This window comes from Copidosoma floridanum, unplaced genomic scaffold, assembly GCF_036245765.1.
Source record: "Copidosoma floridanum isolate Cflo_tuat_1 unplaced genomic scaffold, Cflo_Japanese_pri ptg000020l, whole genome shotgun sequence".
In the NCBI taxonomy this organism is placed as follows: domain Eukaryota; kingdom Metazoa; phylum Arthropoda; class Insecta; order Hymenoptera; family Encyrtidae; genus Copidosoma; species Copidosoma floridanum.
Genome location: NW_028321897.1, coordinates 7,023,378 through 7,039,302, shown reverse-complemented (window position 1 = coordinate 7,039,302; position 15,925 = coordinate 7,023,378). Strand labels below are relative to the sequence as shown.

The 15,925-nt window shown below is 40.8% G+C and overlaps 1 protein-coding gene across 1 annotated transcript in view; it reads left to right on the top strand.

Annotated features, from left to right (window-relative positions):
- Positions 1-14,949, top strand: part of GluRIB (Glutamate receptor IB) — a 251,623-nt gene extending 236,674 nt beyond the window's left edge. The window contains exons 7-20 of the mRNA XM_014353259.2: positions 1,945-2,109; positions 4,395-4,607; positions 6,806-6,913; positions 7,011-7,121; positions 7,202-7,322; positions 7,987-8,081; positions 9,128-9,351; positions 9,443-9,652; positions 10,341-10,539; positions 10,607-10,848; positions 11,904-12,150; positions 13,061-13,135; positions 13,886-13,940; positions 14,877-14,949. Coding sequence (XP_014208745.2) covers positions 1,945-2,109; positions 4,395-4,607; positions 6,806-6,913; positions 7,011-7,121; positions 7,202-7,322; positions 7,987-8,081; positions 9,128-9,351; positions 9,443-9,652; positions 10,341-10,539; positions 10,607-10,848; positions 11,904-12,150; positions 13,061-13,135; positions 13,886-13,906 — 2,031 coding nt within the window. The 3' untranslated portion in view covers positions 13,907-13,940; positions 14,877-14,949. The remainder of the gene's footprint in view (positions 1-1,944; positions 2,110-4,394; positions 4,608-6,805; positions 6,914-7,010; positions 7,122-7,201; positions 7,323-7,986; positions 8,082-9,127; positions 9,352-9,442; positions 9,653-10,340; positions 10,540-10,606; positions 10,849-11,903; positions 12,151-13,060; positions 13,136-13,885; positions 13,941-14,876) is intronic.
- The last annotated feature ends 976 nt before the right edge of the window (positions 14,950-15,925 follow it).

Here is a 15,925-nt window from a genome sequence, read left to right as displayed (position 1 = left end):
ATTGTAGAAACAATGACATAAGCAGGTGACGTATCCCAATAAGTAGGTACCCGTAAATTGTATGAAAAAGTTAAAATGATTTTCATTATTTTTGATAAGAAATTTTTTTTTTCGTTACCTAAACTTTTGCCATATTCTTCTAATCATAAGACTTAGACACGTAATATATTGTCTAATATCCGGACTCGTACATCCAATGCAAATGTATAATAAAAAGTATGACTGCCATGCCAAATAACACTTTGAAGCAAATTTAAAGATGTCAAGTATTGCTGCTACGTTTGTTTCAATAGTGGCACTTTAGAAACTGAAAAACAACCCCTTGTTATATTGTAAAATTTGTCGGTGTGCTGAAACAAACACAACCAATGATCTCCGAGTCAACAGATCAATTTTTTCCGTCTTACAATCGACTCGAACGATTCAATCATAAATATACTCTTTCTGTTTTTTTAAGGACGACGAGCCCGCCTATACGAACGAGACGATAAGCGTTTACAAAGCCGGCGATTCCTCTCCTTTTCCAATTTTTTCGACTATAGAAGCTAATCGGCTTAGCTCGGGGGGAGAGCGCGTATACGTCCACATGTAGGAGGATCGATGGCGAGCTTTGTTATTCTTTTCTCCCGGTTTTCCGTTCACTTGTGCGTAGCAAAAACATGGAAACAATCAAGCTCTCGAGGAATAAGGAGACAAAGAGCAGACGAGCTCTGGAGTTTTTTTTCATTCGATCCGGTTAAGATGAATCGATACACGGGACGAAGGCGAAGGGGTGAGAGACGGGGCTTTTAACGCGCGTCGAAACGAAAGGGAGCTCGTTTCTTTTTGAGCTTTAATTAGCAAAGCAATCGGCTACGCGATGATTAAAATTAACAAAAAAAAAAAAAAAAAAAAAAAAGAGGATCGGAAAAAAAGGGGGAATGTAATCGAGTTAGCGTCGTGATTGCGAGTAACCGCGTTACTCTCTATCGGGTTGGAAATAAAGCACCAGTGAGGGAGAGATTGTGAAACTTGGGGTGGAAGAAAGAGAAAAACGAGATACGGGGGGTACGTGTTTCAGCTAATGGCCACTGTTTGATATTTTAATCGATTACCGATGCAGGTGCGTTCACCTCCAAAGGAGAGACGGTTTCGTGAGTTTTTGATTGATCGGCTCGGAGAGGTACACCCGTGATACGATTCGTAGTCCAGATGGTGAATTTGCGTGTTCCAAAAATGTATCCCAATCAGTAATGAAAAAAAAGACTATAATTAAGTTTGATTTAACGTAGATCTTCTAAAATTTTTAATTGACAACGAACATATAATATGTATTGTAATTGCAAATTGCGCATTGAATCGAGAGATTTTTTTATACTTTCTTGTTTCTTGCGTTATAATTTTTTCCTGCAACATCTCTAGGATACAATGTCCGTATCTGAAACTTAGTGAGAGTACTACTCGACTCAAAATTACAGTAAAGAACCAGCTAAACCGAAAAAAATTTGTTTTTTAAAACTTAGTCATAACAGTACTATCATGTTGACGAGTAAATTAAAGGCATCACTTATACCTCCTCTGTGAATAAAATAGCAAAGTACTACCAAAAGAAAGCCGGAGGTGCTGTAATTTTTAACCACTTGCTATGTAGCTATCGATTGTCATTAAAATAGTAAAAATATTTCAAGCGGCTGGTATAATCTCGAGGTACGGTCTACAGTTGAAAAAAAAAAAAAACTTTTTTCATTTAACACGTACATACACATGATTATCTACCAAAGTTCGAGAAGATGCATGTCCACTCGGGCAGAAAGAAAGGTATAGACACACGCGTACAGCTTCGGAGAAGAAAAGAGAGGGTGAGACAGGAGGAGGAGCGGTATACCTTCACGAGCGTACATACAAGCGCTCGGGAGAAAACTAAAAGTTTCGGTGGTTGCGGCAACGCGGCCACATCTTAATCAGATAATGGACGATCGGTGGGAGAGCGAGGTGATAGAGTACGGCGCCATCAACATCACGGGTTTTCGGATCGTGGACGCGAACCGGGCCCACGTCAAGGAGTTCCTCGTGGGCTGGCGCCAGCTATCCGGCAACCTCTTCCCGGGCGCCGGCCGCGATTCCATTTCCGTAAGTATGCCACCGAGCCCCCCTCTCTCTCCCTGTCTATCTATCTTTTTTCACATGTATACACATATACAGGTGCGAGTGTGTGTTTGTGGGACTGAACCTGTGAGGCTTTTCCTGGACAGGAGTGAGCGACTCGTCGTCGTCGGGTTCCCTTGGGGCGTAAGCGTGACAGCGTCAAAACTGCACGGCGCACGGGAAATTAGGAGAAAGTCGGGCACGAGCTGATACTCCTTCTCATCCCCCTTCCGGGCTGTGTCGTGTGCAAAGGGACTGCGGTCCCTGACGCTGCTTTCGAGAGCGGCTCGAGTGGCGTCTGATGTTTCTCGTAAGGGTGTTTCCCTCCCCAACCCCACCCCCTAGCGGTATTTTATTTTTACCCGGGCTTTCTGAGTTTCGAGTCGTTCGACTGTGCGTCTTTTAATTCTAATTATCCTTTGGGCCTTTTTTTTGTGATTGAAGTAGGTACGTTTTATTGTTGCGGAAATTTTAAAGAGCTTTGAGGGGTTCATATTTTCTGTTTGAAATTATTTAAATACTGATAGTCTTGGAAAAAAAATTCATTGAATTCTGATAACTTTAAATTTTTTTAACAGTACATTTTCTCGTATGAACAATTTCATACTGGGGTTACTGGATAAAGTTAAAAAAAAAAAAATGCTGTTGGAAAAGTTGCGTTCAAATTGTTGGCATGAACTTGCAAAGAAATTACAAACCATCAAACTTTAATATTTTTGGAATTCGTTCATGCATGAGATCGTTTGAGGAATCAAAGTTACATTGGATTTTAAAAAGTGCAAAGGTTTTTTTTGCAATGTTTTGCTATAGCTTATAGAGTAAAATTTACTCAAAAAATATGTTACAACAAATAACGAATCTAGAGTAGCACTTTGCTGTGATATTTTTTTAATTTTCGTACCAGCTCAGCTGGTGTTTATTTTTAGTTGAGATTAACCATTATTTTGTAATATTGCTTGTCACATTTTTTTTAAATTTCAGATTATCACCGTATCTATGTATATAAATTATCATGTCAGATCGTATAAATTTCCATTGACGAAAACTCAAATGAAATAACTACCTACAGGTATACTTGACTGACTGAACTACTTGAAACGGTATGAAGCAAAAACTACAAAAACAAAACTAGAAAATAAAACAAAGCAATACAAATGCCAATCTTGTAAAAAAAAAGCATCCAAGGCCATAACCATTCAGAAAAATATTCCCCTAAACGCACAATGGTCGAAGCTCGCCCTATCGTTTCCCGCGGCAATTACCTCCCTACCCCCCTATTCGCTTAGAATATGAGCGCCTGTCTGCTTTCGAAATGGACTATAGAAATTTAGCCCAACCCTCCGACCACGTGAGATACGCCGAGAGAGAAAAAGAGAGCCGCACTAAGCGCATGTTTTCAAAAAGACGTAAAGCCATCCGAATATCACGCTGGGCACTTTAGAGTTGCTCTCCTGTGGCGCGCAAAACTTTTTATTACAAGCCAGCGCGAGCTTTTTGACGTTTGTTCGCCGGAAAATGCTCCCCGTATCATCAGTGAGCTCGGGTCATTTCGTTTTACTCGTTGCGTCTGTTGGCGCGTGAGTGCTTTTGAATTTCCCGCTGGGGGTTTACATCGCATTTGCGATTTCCGCCTGGCCCCCCAGTTTTGCTGGACTCTCTTTTATTCACACCCCCCTAAATGATAAGTCTTTGACGTTTTTTATGGAATCGTTTTTCAAGGGTGTCCCAAATGAAGTGCGTGATCTGGAAAAATACTACGAGATCAATTTGATCGAGACAAACAAGGACGTTCGCAGCAACAACATTTTGATCCAGAGATTGAAATAGTTGAAATTACTCGAGAAATCGGTACGTGCATTAGGTTGATTTTGCTGATTTCGCGGTCAAAAATCAATCAGTTTAAGAGGGTTTTCCAACACTTTAAATATTAATGTTTAGTTGACAATACACACAGAATTGTGTGGCGATACCTTTTTGTTTGTCTTCGTTAACCAACTATCTCGTACGGTGTGGCTGCCCCGAAAACATTATCCAACAAACACACACAGCATGAAGGAAAAGTGGAAAAAAAAATTTTTTTCATCATATCCCTTCTCTCGGCGCAGGATTGATGAAAAATCGTATACAACCCACGGGAGGAGACAAAGAATCCCTCAGATCGCATGCTTATCGCCTCGGGCGTCAATTGCCTGCAATCTGAGACATTCTTTATTTTTCCTCCCTAAGTGAGTAATATACTATTTCACTCGCATATGTACCATTCGCCATAGGCTCAAGCAGCCCTGATGTACGACGCGGTCTTCGTGCTGTTCGAGGGCTTCAACAAATTCGTCGGCAAGAAAACGAGCAAAAACAACCCACGTCGCACCGGCTCGATGTCCATCGGCGGCCAGCCGAGCAACTTGACCCTCGACTGCAACTCGAAGAACGGCGTCGTCTCGCACTTTGAGCACGGCGAGAAAATCGTCAAGCAGCTGCGCAAGGTAAGCCAAAAAACAAAAAAACTTACGAGTAAAAACACAAAAAACAAGTCCATGCTATCGCCACGAGCTGCGAGCGTATATCCTATCAAAAACAAACGTTTTTAAGGAAAGAAAAAAAGGAACAATCATCTGGTGGCGCGTAAGAGCACGACGTGTAGGGATCGGAACCAGTTTCGCGCTCGTCCTTCGATCGTGTCGAGAGGAAAATATCGGAGCGACAGGACCGCGTTGCGAGGAAAGGACAGCCATGGGGGAGAGAGCGTGTGTACGCAATATGCTACGAAAAAAAAAAAAAATGGAGCAGTTGCAGTAGGAATAAAAGGATGGGATGGGGGGGAGGGGGAAGAATAGGAATGAGAAGGAAAAGCCAGTCCAAAGTCCTGAAAGGGTACTGATTTATGCAGCAAGAGGACCGAGGTATTGCTTGCCCTTCTATGCTCTTCCTCCTAGCTTCTTCGCAAAAATTTGATTTCACCGGTAGACTGACAGTGAAAACTCGTCGCATCGAAACTTTTGCGAGGCCGTTTTCTTTTGCTTTCTCTCGCATCCGTGTGTGCGTTGTATACTGTACTGCGCGCTTCAAAGGGAGCCTATACAGGACGAGAGTCCGGGGGTGGGGAAAATTTTTCCGGAAGAACTTTTCAATCGAAGCCGGAGTACAATCGGTATACGAAGCCGTTGGGTGTACGTGGTGACTTTTTTCTTTCTTCCTTCAATTTGTGAATTTTCTTTCCACTGCCGGCAGAAACAATGCAGCCCATCTATCCGCCCATACATACATCCCTGTTTTCTTTTGTGAAAAGTACGGCTCTCTCGTACCTCCGTGAATCAACTCGATTCGCACAGCCGAGTGACGTGTTATTGTTTCCCCTGGTTTGTCGTCTATACAAATATATATATTTTTTTTTCCCCAACATATTCATTCGTTCAGGGTGTAAGCAGTGGAATATTTTTGCTTTTTGTTGTGGGCACATCTTAACCAGGGTATAACGTTGCCCGGCGATAAACGCAGATGAATAGAAGAAAGACTTGTGGAAAAGAAAAAAGGGGATGGGGGAGAATAAGCGGTTCGCGGCCGCGGCAGACCCTTAGCTGCGTCAACTAGCTTCTTAACGAAGGTATAACAAGAAAGGAGGGAGAATGCCGAACGGCACCTCGACTAGACCTCGAGGAAATGACTTTTGCCTCCTCTTGTGTACCACGCAAAGGTATCCAATTTTACGGCGGTGCTTTTCCCTCTCTCTCTTTTTTTTCTACATAAAAAAAAAAAAAAAAAAAAAAATGAAGCACACGTTTGTTGAAAAGTAGCTATACGTGAAAAGTGTGTGTACACGAACGCGTCTGCGACTGACACTAATTGGCGTTTCTTCTGCGCTACTGGAATCCCGAGTGCCGGGAGATTCTCCCTCTTGGAGAGGGATTTTCCAAGGGTGAAATTTTTCACCAACAGACCAGCTCTCAGACGAGTGTCAATGGCACGCAGAGCTTGTTCATACTACGGTGTACAGGGATTGCGTGTGTACGGGGGAGGGAAAGCTACTGGATGCAGATCGGAAAAGTTTTCGAAATTTTGCTCTTGGCGTGGAAAAAGAAAAAAAAAAGTTGTTCGGAAGATGATGCTGCTTTTGTCGTGAACAAGAGAGAGGGATCGAGAAAATTGGCCTCGGACTATTTTTTCGCGAAAATCTCAGCATTACGTTTGTAAACTTTTCACGGAAAGGAATCTTTTTCTTTTTTTCTTTCTTACAAGAAAGTGGCATCGAGTTACATGAAAAAATATGTAATAACGTGCACTGGGGTTGCACGTAACTAGATCAATTTTTTTTTTTTTTTTTTTTTTTTTTTACGGAAATAAAAAAAAAGTACTCACAGGTAGTTTTGAAACTGCTACGTATAGAGGGAAAGAGAGACACGTAAAAGTCACGTTAAATCCTTGCACGTTTATTTCTCCCCGTAATCCATCGATTAGACCAAATAAAACGTTAGCTGGGCATAAAACAACGGAGGGATAGTAAAGTTGCTCGGTTAAAAAAATAAAATAAAGGAAAAAAGAGAGAGTGGAGAACCTTTATTTATTTTTATCTCAAAAGTAGTCAACTTTATTTTACGGTAAAAAAAGCTCGTTGCAGGACAACAACAACAACAAACTTTCATCGTTAAAAAATGAGGAGAGACGATTTTTCTTTTCAATTTCGCAGGTTGACATAGTAGGTCTGACCGGTCAAATTAAGTTCAGCGAAGAGGGTCGACGTCAAAATTACACCCTCGACGTCGTCGAGATGACCGTCAATAGTGCGCCCGTGAAGGTAACCCTACACTAGAGATGGATAAGCTTTTTATCGAAATGTACATTGAAACATAAGACCATAGTGTACATATTGATTTTCGTTCTTCTGTTAAAAGGTCGCCGAGTGGAAGGATTTTTCTGGCTACCAACTTGTTCCTACGAGGCGCGATCGGCATCCCAAGTCCGAAATAGTCAAAAACAAGACCTACATCATAACCACAATAGTGGCAAGTATTTTTACCAAAAATTTTATCAAAAAACGAAATGAAATTATTTGTAATCTTCCTATTGTTGTTTTTGAACGCAGGAAGAGCCGTACATAATGGAGAAGAAATTTGACGGAAGAAGACCCGACAAGACCAAGGATTTGTACGAGGGATACTGCAGGGATCTAGCCGAGCTCATAACTAATAAGCTAAACATAAGCTGTGAGTTGATGAATTTATTAAGATGTACATTATTTGCATTTGTCGTACACTAATGGTTAAAGTTTTATAAAGTTTTGGTGTGCCAATCTTGATTGATTTTATATCTGCAACTTTTGAAAATTCATTACATCCTACATATTTTTGTAGACTAATGCAATAATTATTTTAGCATTGTATTGTAAAATGTTGCTTGTCAATATATCATAAATTTCTAATTTCTAATGTTTCAATGAACGATGAATATAAATTTATCGTTAAAAAAATAAATAAATAATTAACAGTTGACTGAAAGAAGTTGAAAATATAGTTAAAAAGTTTTAATATCATTACTCATCAAGTACGTATTTTACATCTAAAATTAAATGATTCCCTTTGAGTAGAGTCAAGATTGAAAGTACAGCTAAAATAAACGAGGGCTCAAACATTACGGTGAATAATATAAAATATAATCTTCATCCAAACTTTTCAATGTACATCCAGTAAGGGAGGAATAATGCATAATTTAGTAAAGTACAATAATCTTTTACCAAGTAAGAAAAAAAAAAAGAAAAAAAAAAAAAACAATTTCCAGAAGAAAAATCAAACTCGGTAGTACGAGCACGAGCAATAAAGTTCTATCGTATAAATTGACTCACTCGCTCATGTACACAATTTTCTCTTGCAGGGGAGCTGCAGATCGTGAAGGACAAAAAATACGGCTCGGAAAATCCAGATCAGCCGGGAGGCTGGGACGGCATGGTCGGGGAGCTCATCAGAAGGGTAATTCAGTCGCATGTATACGATGACGCGAGCGCTCGCACCCCTCCTGCCCCCTAATCTTTATATATTAATGGAAAAAAAGCTCCGAGCCTTCCTCCTTCTCCTCCTCCTGTTTCCTCTTTGCATGTGTATCGGTGAGAAAATACGAGGTAGCAAAGAGCCGAGAAATATGTATTTTCATCTCGCAAGCCACAAATTACACGGCAACTGCTGATACAGCCCTTAAATTCCTGTGGTCAAATTGAGGGCCAGCATTTTCGTGGCCACACTTTCTTTCACGTATTTTACCTATCCGGTAATTCGGACAAAAAGGTGGTTCTACTATGCACGGACTGGAAATTCGTACGGGGGAAAGCCATCTATGATTTGTATCGCTCGACCGCGTAATAAGCTTAACCACTGGATTATCGGAAACGCCAAATACGAACGTATGGGAGCGCCGAAAGTTCACCAAATGTTGTACCCCGTGATCTCGTGGAATATCGAAATAGGCAGGAATTTTGTCCACCCACAGTCTGCAAGGCTGTTTAGTTTAATGTAATTGCCTTTAGCCCGACCATCACCGATTGCTTCGTGGTACTGCAAAACGGAATAAAGTTGATGATTACGTGTCGAGCTTCCACACGGAAAGGAGACAAAAAAAAAAGTGAGGCATGCTATATTACAGTTTATCGTATACCAGGTATTGATCGAACGAGGTATGCCCTACACGCGTGTGGAAAAACTGTTTTATTCACGGTGCTCGACGCGATAGCTCTAACGTTTCACGGCAGATGCCTCGAGCTTGCGAGCTTGCAAGCAAGTTTTCGGTTCTCTCGCTCCATCTTTCGCAGCTCTCGCCAATCTCGAAAACGCGGCACCCCGTTTTAGCCACCCCAGGCCTGAAAGTTACCCTTGTTGCTGACGGACGGTATATATATTCCCATGTCGGGAAAACTCGATTGAAAATGAACGAGTTATCGTAAATAAAAGTGATGAAAAATCGGTATTGGTAAAATAAAAGGAACTTTTTTGCCTGAGCCCTATTTGTCTTTTTGTGCGCACAGGAGGCAGACATGGCGATCGCGCCGATGACGATAATGTCCGAGCGGGAACGAGTGATCGACTTCAGCAAGCCCTTCATGTCGCTCGGCATCAGCATCATGATCAAAAAGCCCGTCAAGCAAAACCCGGGTGTCTTCAGTTTCCTCAACCCCCTCAGCAAGGAGATCTGGGTGTGCATCGTCTTCTCCTGCATCGGCGTCTCCGTAGTCCTCTTCATCGTGTCCAGGTACATATATACATATATACCTTGGTGATAAAGAAAGGGGGGGGAAGGAAAAGATGCACTATTCCATCCGATCGTTCGTTCGTTCCCGCAGATTTTCCCCGTACGAGTGGCGCGTCCTAACTCTCAACGCCAGCCGAGACCCGAGCTTAGTGTCCCGGGACGGCAGTCTCCAACACTCGCACGGGGCCCAGGGCTCGCCCCACGGCCAGCACACCAGCATGGTCAACGACTTTACTCTGCTCAACAGCCTCTGGTTCTCCCTTGGCGCCATCATGCAACAGGGCACCGACATCTCGCCCCGGTAAGACGTTTACTCACATCGGCTATTGCCTACTCGACCATCAACAATTATTCTTATTCTCGGCACCTAGAGAGAGATATATCGGGTGGTTCTTCTGCAGCAAAGTCGTCGGTGTGGACGTAACCCGGTTAACGTCGTAGCCGGCGACGACGCTGGTGCTATTTAATAATGAGAATTTGCATAAAGTGTCTTTCGCGGGGGATAAGGGGGCCGGCGACGGCGAAGAGAAAGGAAAATTTAAGTAACGCCACGAGGGGGGAATAATTTACAATTCATATCGACGCCCACGGGGGAATATTTGAGCCATTAATCAAAAGGGCCTCGGTGCCAGTGGGGCCGTGCTTGAGAGCCTGAAAATGTAAATTAATCGCGGAGCTGCAGCTCGTGAAACGAATCCCGAAACGTTGCGATATCTACCGTACGTACGAAGGGGACGGGGCATAGATATTGGCCGGGCCACGCAAATTGCTACGTTATCGAATTTCACGGGCCAGCCGGACAGGAGTACGGGGGAATAGATGACGGCACTCCCGCGAGTTCGGCTCCCCGGTATCGTGGTTAATTACAGCCCTGGACGCCCCTCTTCTACGGTTTTAATGAGCGATTTGTTTTCTCGTTATCGAGCGCAATTTTTCGAACCTTTGTAGCCCGTACGGCGCGTGTAAAAAGTTTGATTTTGGATCGGCAGATCGATCTCCGGTCGGATAGTCGGCTGCGTCTGGTGGTTCTTCACGCTGATCCTGATATCCTCGTACACCGCGAATTTGGCGGCGTTCCTCACGGTCGAGCGCATGGTGACGCCCATCAATTCGCCAGAGGACCTGGCTGCTCAGTCCGAAGTGAAGTACGGGACGCTGGAGGGCGGCTCCACCTGGAGCTTTTTCGAGGTGAGGCTCAATCAGGAGCAATCCCCGAGGGGTTGGCTTTTTAACGCGCGTTGGTTATTTGTTGCAGAGGTCGCAGATCGATCTTTACAAGCAGATGTACAGGACGATGAAGGACAACAACGTGAAAGTCAAGTCGTACGACGAGGGTATACAGCGGGTGAGGATGAGCAAGGGCAAGTACGCCCTGCTCATCGAGAGCCCCAAGAATGACTACGTCAACGAACGAGAGCCGTGCGATACTATGAAGGTCGGACGGAATCTGGACGTCAAGGGATTCGGCATCGCCACGCCTCTGGGCTCGCCGCTCAGGTTCGTTCATCATTTCATCGTTCGTTATTTTATTTGGCCCTTTCTCGTTTTCGGTAGTCTTGTTAATACTGAATAAATCATTTGTGCAACTCCTTAATGTTAATATGATATGATATTTTTTTTCTCCATGTTTGGTCTCTTATAAGTGTGACGATATTTCTACACCGATATGCTTGATAGATGTCCCTTTTTGTCTGTTGATTAACGTAGATTCGGAGACGAGCTAGTACTTCTCGAGTTTGTCTATTGTAAGCAAAGTATCGGAGATAATAATGAACAAACAGCGACTAGACTTTGACTTTAACAAACCTTGGTTTCTTGTTGATTTAATGTTCCAAGTCGGACAATTGTTTCCATCAGAGTATCCAACTCAACGACTAAATTTGAATTTTTTATAAGTTAGCTGGGCACTTTTAGCTTGTGGACACGGGCATATTGAAAAGCCTATAGTTTTTCTCACAAAAAAATGCTACACACGCAATACCTTTAATTGCTTAAATTCCCCATAATTTTTTTAAAAAAATGAAACAATTAACTACCTTCACCGCCTTCACGATAAGACCATCAAAAAATGGGTATACAGTGACACTAGCTCTCATTGGCTTCCGTATGGATACATCGAAAAAACAAAATTTTCTATCAGCTCCTATGCAACATAATAATTTTTACTCACCTCTCTGAGAAAGCAAACTTTAAAATGACTTTGGTGGAAGAGAATAAAAGAGAGAGAGGAGAGGAAGCTTCATTATCGTGTGCATAATTAAAACATGAAAATCTCGGTTGCGTCTTCATGGGTCGTTACTTAGCGCCGGTGCTACTTTCGAGTTTTAACGAGTCGTTTCTTGCAATTAGCATTTTTATTCCTGGGTCGTTTAAGGACGCGCTCCCGTCCGCTTGGATAATAATATCTTCCCGTGGAAAAGTATTTATCATAGCCGCACCCGCCGGCAGCGCGGGACTTTATACTTTGTTTGTGGTGAAGTGGTGATATTGTGGACATTACTTTTTATGGAAAATTAACACTGAGAATCTAGAAATGTACATATATGCCACAGGGATAGTATCAACCTGGCCGTGCTGTCACTGAAGGAGAGCGGTGAATTGGCCAAGCTGCAAAACAAGTGGTGGTACGAGCGTACGGAGTGCCGACACAGCGACAAACAGGACACGTCGAGGAATGAATTGTCGCTGAGCAACGTGGCCGGGATATTTTACATCCTCATTGGTGGTCTTCTCTTGGCTCTTAGCGTCGCACTGATCGAGTTTTGCTACAAGTCGCATACCGAGGCTACGAGAGCAAAAGTAAGCTGCTAATCCATGATTTTCTTTGAACGTACTGATGATGAATTACTTCGGTTGTTGGCCAGAATTTTTGAAATCAAGTAGAGCTTTTTTATTATCAATTCATTGATCATCTAAGTTATTAAAACTGAAGTCCTCATCAGTATGGATTTTCATGGTACGAGTTGAAAGTATTTTAATTCGGTTTGACTGAGCCGTCGGTGCCTATGTATTAGTATAGTACAAAGCTATAGTCAGGCATATAAGGATCAAAATTATCCCGGTAATTTTTGCATTTTAGTAGAACTAACAGCGTTGTAAAGAACCAATTAAAATAGTGGTGAAATACTGGTTGATTAACAAATAAAATTTAGTTTTCTGGTAATTGAGAATTCATAAACGTAATTTTTTGGCTGTACCTATTCATTTTTTTGTTTTTCAGTTTTGTTAGCTCTTGAAAATCTCCAAAAACTATGAAAGTAGATTTTTGGGTGAACAACATATTACTTATTAGTTTTTCTGTAGTTTTTAAAAGTTTGAGCTGAGTAATTTTCATTTAGTTTTCATGTACATGTAATAAGCTTCAATCAAAAGTTATCATTTTAAAAAATGTTAAAAAACAACTAAATTCAAAGAAAACGCCAAAAATACCTAATTATTGGTTTTTATTTTGTTGAAGAGAAAGCTTCGATTCAACATTAAGTTTTATAATTATTAGGTATTTAATCTTAAAAATTTTTAAAAAAATCTGGCTACATATTTTCTGGTGTGATTTTGATCTTTATCTGGACACAGATTTATCCTCTCGATTGTACAGCCGCAATAAAAATTAAAAAAATACTTTTTCTCGTGCCAATATGTATTTGTTAAATCTAACGAACGAATCTTACAACTTGCAAGCTAACTGTAAAATAAGAAACTAATGTTTTAGATTCCTCTGTCGGACGCGATGAAGGCGAAGGCGCGCCTGACAATCGGTGGTGGCCGAGATTCCGACAATGGCCGGGTAAGTCATACCAACATATCCATCATCATTGCCAGCTACTATCATTTGCAAACGAATATCACGCTTTCACGTGTCGTATTTTCATTGATTTATTTATTATTATTTTTTTTAAATTTATTTCTTGTTTTTTTTTTTTTTTTTTTTTTTTTTTCATTATTGATGAAGCAAATTCTGGGCGTCATAAAGAAATACCTTTGAAAGACTCACCGTATAAAATCTTGATGTAACGCTTAGCTTGTGATCGAATGTCAACTCAGCGCTTAGCATGCAATTAGTTCAATTGGACCAGTTTTTTCCCATAAAATGTAACCATCTATATAGAAAAGTGGTCGAAATATATGGTAAACGTACATATGCGGGAAAATATGCATTTCAAGAATTGTAAAAAAATATCTTATCATTCTTACAAAATGAAACAATGGATATATTGCTTTTGAATGATGTGCATCTGGCTGGATATTGCGTCCAATATTATAAATATGTACATGTTTACGCATTTTCATGCATTTATTTATTTTTATTATTTTACTTAAACAAATACATTCATGTGCATTTTTCTCTCGCTCTCTCGTACTCTTCATCCCTCGATATTGCATCACCATACTCGTTTATATGTATACATTTAAATTTTATTATTTACAATATTCAATACAAAACGCCTAAGTGCAGTAACGTGCGATGTAAATTGGCTAAAAATTGTAGAAAGCTGTACCATCGTTTTCTTTTTATTTTTATAATTCTTTTCTCTAGTGGTACGGACTGCAGAGTTAGACGGAGGATGCATGCGCCTTGCCCGGGACCATAAGTGAGTACTCGCCTTTGATTCAAAGCCAACCTTACACTACTTTTCCTGCACCTTTCACAATGTAATAAGAATAGCATTTTAATGTTTCTATACTTCCTTTTCGAATAGTAAAGTATTATTATTATTATTTATGTTAAAAAAAAATGAAGAGATGATTTTAATGCAATTTTATAGTGTAGCAATAAAAGAACTTCAATAATTTTAGTAGTAGATAATTGGTGTTTGTTTATTGCAACTTGCTTTACATGTACTTTATTCTCTTTCTCCTATGTATTGTTGCTAATAGACTGCATTTTCCGCTGTATCAATGTTCAATGCCGTTGTTGATTCTCTATCCAAAATGATTATTGTATTTATTACCCGTTTGCACATTATATTTTTACTTGTTAATTGATTCGTACAATGACACAGGCTTATTATCAAACATTAAAATAACCTTTACTATTCACACCTTGAGGATTAAAAATACAAAGTTAATAATTTAAGTAACTGCATATTTCCAAATAATAGTTTGATGATTGAGATCTTTTCATATCTTTTTTTCTTCACTGCTATTGCTTACAAATATAAAATACCGTTTTTTATAGCACTTTGGATCATTACTATCGCCAGAAGATTTTTTTCACGAGTTCACTTTTAAAAGCCTATTGCAAAACAAGAATGCGATAGCTAAAAAAAACTATTCAAGCAGCAATCACAGTCCTCTGAAAGCTTTGATTAATCACCTCTGCCCTTGAGCACAATATGTAACAAAAAATCGAGGGGCTGCGCACTCTGAAGTCTTTTGGTGACTTCAGAGATCTTTGAAAAACTTAGAATGACTTAGAACGACGAAGTTTTTTTTAATGACTTCAAGAGTGCGCAGCCCCTCGCAAAACATTGAAAAAAAAAAAAAGCATCATCCATAAAATCCAAGTAAAATGGTACTGTTTGCAGTATTACGCACCAGCGAACGCGATTGGCAATGCCGAGGCCGAGCAGGTACACAGCAACACCCACACGCAGGTATAATGGGTAACGCGCTGCCGCGCACTAGCACCCTAGATGTGATAGCCGAGGGTGGCAGCGAGTCAGCCTCGGCCACAGCTTCGGTAGCTACGACGCCTCCTCCGCCACCACCACCTCGTAGAGCCGTACCCCGACGCAGTGTCACCTTCGCCGAATCACCGCCCAAGTCATCCAAACCTCAGCGCAACAGTAACCAGCCGCAGCAACTACCCTTGACTAAACTGGCGACGCTCGATGTCGCAGTGCCATGGGCTCCGGCGTCCCCTGGATACTGGGTTGCGGCTCAGCAACAGGGATACACTGCTCAGGACGATAAGCCCGAGTATGTTGCGTAGCATGAGGTCATTGTGGAACGGCCAGACGACGAGGGGCTCACTTGAGTGTCGTGCTACTTTCGCGCTTTGGCTCGAGCTCGAGTTTATTCAGTTCCTGAGTCATTTTTTTGCTATGTTTCGACGATTTTACAGCATGTTTTATTTTCACATGTATTTGAATCGAGTTCGATGAGGATTCTTTTTTTTTTTTTTTTTTTTTTTTCATGGAACAAAGTACAGAGTTTCAAAATGACAAAATGAAAAAAGTAATAATTTTCAATAAGTTAAAAAAGGGAGAAAAAATTGGACGATGGTTTTTGTTGATTAACATTCGTATCTGGATACATTAAAACCGAATCCTGTTCCTAAATGACATATTTAAACAATGTACAGGGATGAAAATGAATATTTTTTGTACATCGATAAGTATAAACAATACACAGAACTGTTTGTTTACAGTATAAATGTGTTGATGATTATACATATATACATATACATATATATATATTTTTGGAATTTAAGTCAAATACTAGTTTAGATTATAACGCAAGCTGATGTTAGAGAATTTCCTAGTACTGTTTGACGGATCTAATCGACTATTGGTCTTCATGTTGTGACAATGTAATAATAAATAAATAAAAACCGAATAACACTACGCAAAAC